A 2979-nucleotide genomic window follows, 5' to 3' on the forward strand; every position below is an offset into this window, starting at 1 on the left:
TTATGATTTGAGGTTTAACATCAATGGTTTATGGTTTAATATTTGGGTTTTGGTATTTTGGGTTTTGGGAGTTAAGTTAGGGTTAGGGTTAGGGTTTAGGTTGTTTTTTAGGTTATAGAATTTGGGGTTAAGCATTTGCGTTTTAATATCTACGGTTTTGTGTTTTGTGTTAGGGTTTTGGTATTTTGGGCTTTGGGTTTATGGTTTAGGGTTAGGATTAAGGATAGGGTTAGGGGTAGGGTTTAGGGTTTTTTAGGTTTTAGATTTTGCGGTTTAGGATTTTTTGTTTAAAATCTATGGTTTAGTGTTTAATATTTGGATTTTGTAATTTTGGGCTTGGGATTTCGGGTTAATGGTTTAGGGTTAGGGTTAGGGTTAAGGTTAGGGTATGGGTTAGGGTTAGGGTTTAGGTTTTCTTTAGACTTTAGGATTTAATGTCTAAAATCTATGGTTTTGTGTTTAATGTTTGGTTTCTTGTATTTTGGATTTAGGGTTGTTTTTTTGACTTAGGATTTAGGTTAAGGGTTGGGGTGTCGGTTTTTTAAGGTTTTATGATTTAGAATTTAGCATTTGTGATATAAAATCTAAGATTTAGTATTTCATGTTTGGGTTTTGTATTTTGGGTTTAGGGTTTTGGGTTAATGGTTTATGGATAGGGTTTGGGTTAGGGTTAAGGTTAGAGTTACGGTTAGCATTAGGGTTTTTTTTTTTATGTTATTGGGTTTAGGGTGTAGGATTTGTGGTTTAATATAAATGGTTTAGCATTTAATGTTTGGGTTTTGATATTTTGTGCTTGGGGTTAGGGTTTATGATAGTGTTAGGGTTAGGGTTAGGGGTTAGGTTGTATTTTAAGTTTTAGGGTTTGGGGTAAATGATTTTAGTTATAATATCTACGGTTTAGTGTTTAATGTTATGGTTTTGGTTTTTGTTCTTTGGATTTAGGTTTAGGGTTTAGGGTTAAGGTTAAGGATAGGGTTCATGATAAGGTTAGGGTTTGGGTTTTTTTAGCTTTTAGGTTTTGGGGTCTATGATTTTTGGTTTAAAATCTATGATTTAGTGTTCATTGTTTTGGTTGATATTTTTGGTTTTTTTTAATACCCTTAGAGGGGTAGGGGCTAAGCATCACCCCCATGCCTTACCATTTCACCAAAAAAATTTACAAATAGGGGAAAATAAACCTTACCTCTATTGCTATGGTGGCTTGATTCAATTTCCTATGCAAATGTAATCGTCACCTTACAATAAGATGAATCCAATGTTTCTATATACCTAGAAGAGAGGACTCCTCTCAATACATAAAATCTAGGAAACATAAATTAGGGAGACTCCGTTTACATCTATAAAATTACTAAACAATCTAGCTTAAACTATTCAAAGAAGCTATATTGTTAATTATAGCTTAGTTGAAAAGTTAGTTGAATGTGTAAGGAGGTTCTTTGATCTTTCTTATTTTCTTCCTTCTGAAGCTTGGGATCTCCATTAAGTACAATTGAAAAAAACTTTTGCCTCCTTAGGTAGCTGTTGAAGAGTATTGTAGATTTCCGGACAAGCAATATTGTGGCTATGTTTGGACAGTGCATCAGCGACCCAATTAGCTTCCCTATAAACATGAGTACATTGGAATCCATGAATTTGAGCTATGAGACCCTTCAATGTGTCTAGTTGATTGCAAATGCTCCACTGAGGTTTAGTTTTTGGAGTATCCAGTTGATTGCTAGCATGGAATCCATTTCCAATATGATCTTCCTGTATCCTTGTTCCAAAGCCCATGATATACCAAATATAGTTGCTCCTAGTTCTTCTTGATTGTTGGTACCACTTCCCAGGGGTAAGGTAAATACTAATATGAGATTGACTTCATGATCTATTAGTATACCTCGTGCCCCTATTTTTCCTGGATTATCAATTGCACTTCTAGGTGTTCTTGTCCAGGCTATGTTCTGCACCTTTGTCACATGGATACAACTTGCTAGTTGGATTATTCCACACCAAGTAGGGGGGCGGCTATCTTGAGGAAAAACTGATTTTGTAAGTTTATAATTATCACTATAAAATGCATACCTGACCCTGGTTCCATTAGTGGTTTTGCCTCCATATTTACAAGCACATCTATGTTTACATAAATTCCAGCAGATTAGTTTTGGTGAGGTCCGGAGGATGAGTTTATGAGCTTCATTGTTGTGTTTCATTGACCACCATTGAATTAAAAGTTGCCTCAGTGAGTTGTGATCAATTTTTACCGCTGCTCCATTTGCAAACCATCTATAGACATCCCTAGCAAGATATCCATAGTTAAAGATATGGTTGATGGTATCTAATCCTTCCATGTTCCTGCACCAAAAATAATTATAAGTTTCTAAAAAAAATTTAATTAACCTCTCAATAGTAGGTAGCTTTCCATTTAAAGATATCCAAAGAAGAAAGGAGGCTTTAAATAGTGTATGTCTTTGCCAAATGAGAGCCCTAAATTGACCCTTGCGCCTTTTTCCCCTGATTTTATTCCAGGAAGTAGCGCAAGTGAACATGCCTTTCCTGTAAGCTTGGTCAGAATATTGATGCTGAAGAACTGGTGTTTCTAGGATAGTGGCCAATTGGCTGGGGAGTGCCTGTTGAACCAGCATTTGATAGTTTCACTGGCCTTCTACCAAAAAATCAGATACTTTCCTGTTGTCAAACCCGTGGCTGTTGCAAGAAAATTGAGAAAGATGCCTTTCCTAGTCTATTTGTCCCACCAACACGAACAATTCCCTAAGTTCATCTTCCATTGAATGTGTTGCTCCACCTTATACCTGTTATGAATCATACGTTTCCAATTTAGTGAATCCCCAAAGTCCCATTTCTTCAAGATAGGATTTAATCTCTGGTAATATTTGGCTTTGATGAATTCTCCCCACAATGTGTGCTTAGCTCTAAAGTTCCAACTCTATTTTTATTGGAAAGATAAACACACATCCATCAGATTTTTCATTCCCACCCCTC

At 35.9% G+C, this 2979-nt stretch overlaps 1 protein-coding gene across 1 annotated transcript; it reads right to left on the reverse strand.

The window, feature by feature from the left end:
• Nucleotides 1-1658: 1658 nt before the first annotated feature.
• On the reverse strand, nt 1659-2095 carry LOC107013221. The gene is made up of 2 exons (XM_015213182.1): nt 2062-2095; nt 1659-2020 (listed from the first exon to the last, which is right to left on the reverse strand). The coding sequence occupies exons 1-2, from the start codon at nt 2093-2095 to the stop codon at nt 1659-1661; spliced, it is 396 nt and encodes a 131-aa protein (XP_015068668.1).
• Nucleotides 2096-2979: the final 884 nt, after the last annotated feature.

The sequence above is a fragment of the Solanum pennellii genome, chromosome 3 (assembly GCF_001406875.1).
Source record: "Solanum pennellii chromosome 3, SPENNV200".
Taxonomy (NCBI): Eukaryota; Viridiplantae; Streptophyta; class Magnoliopsida; order Solanales; family Solanaceae; genus Solanum; species Solanum pennellii.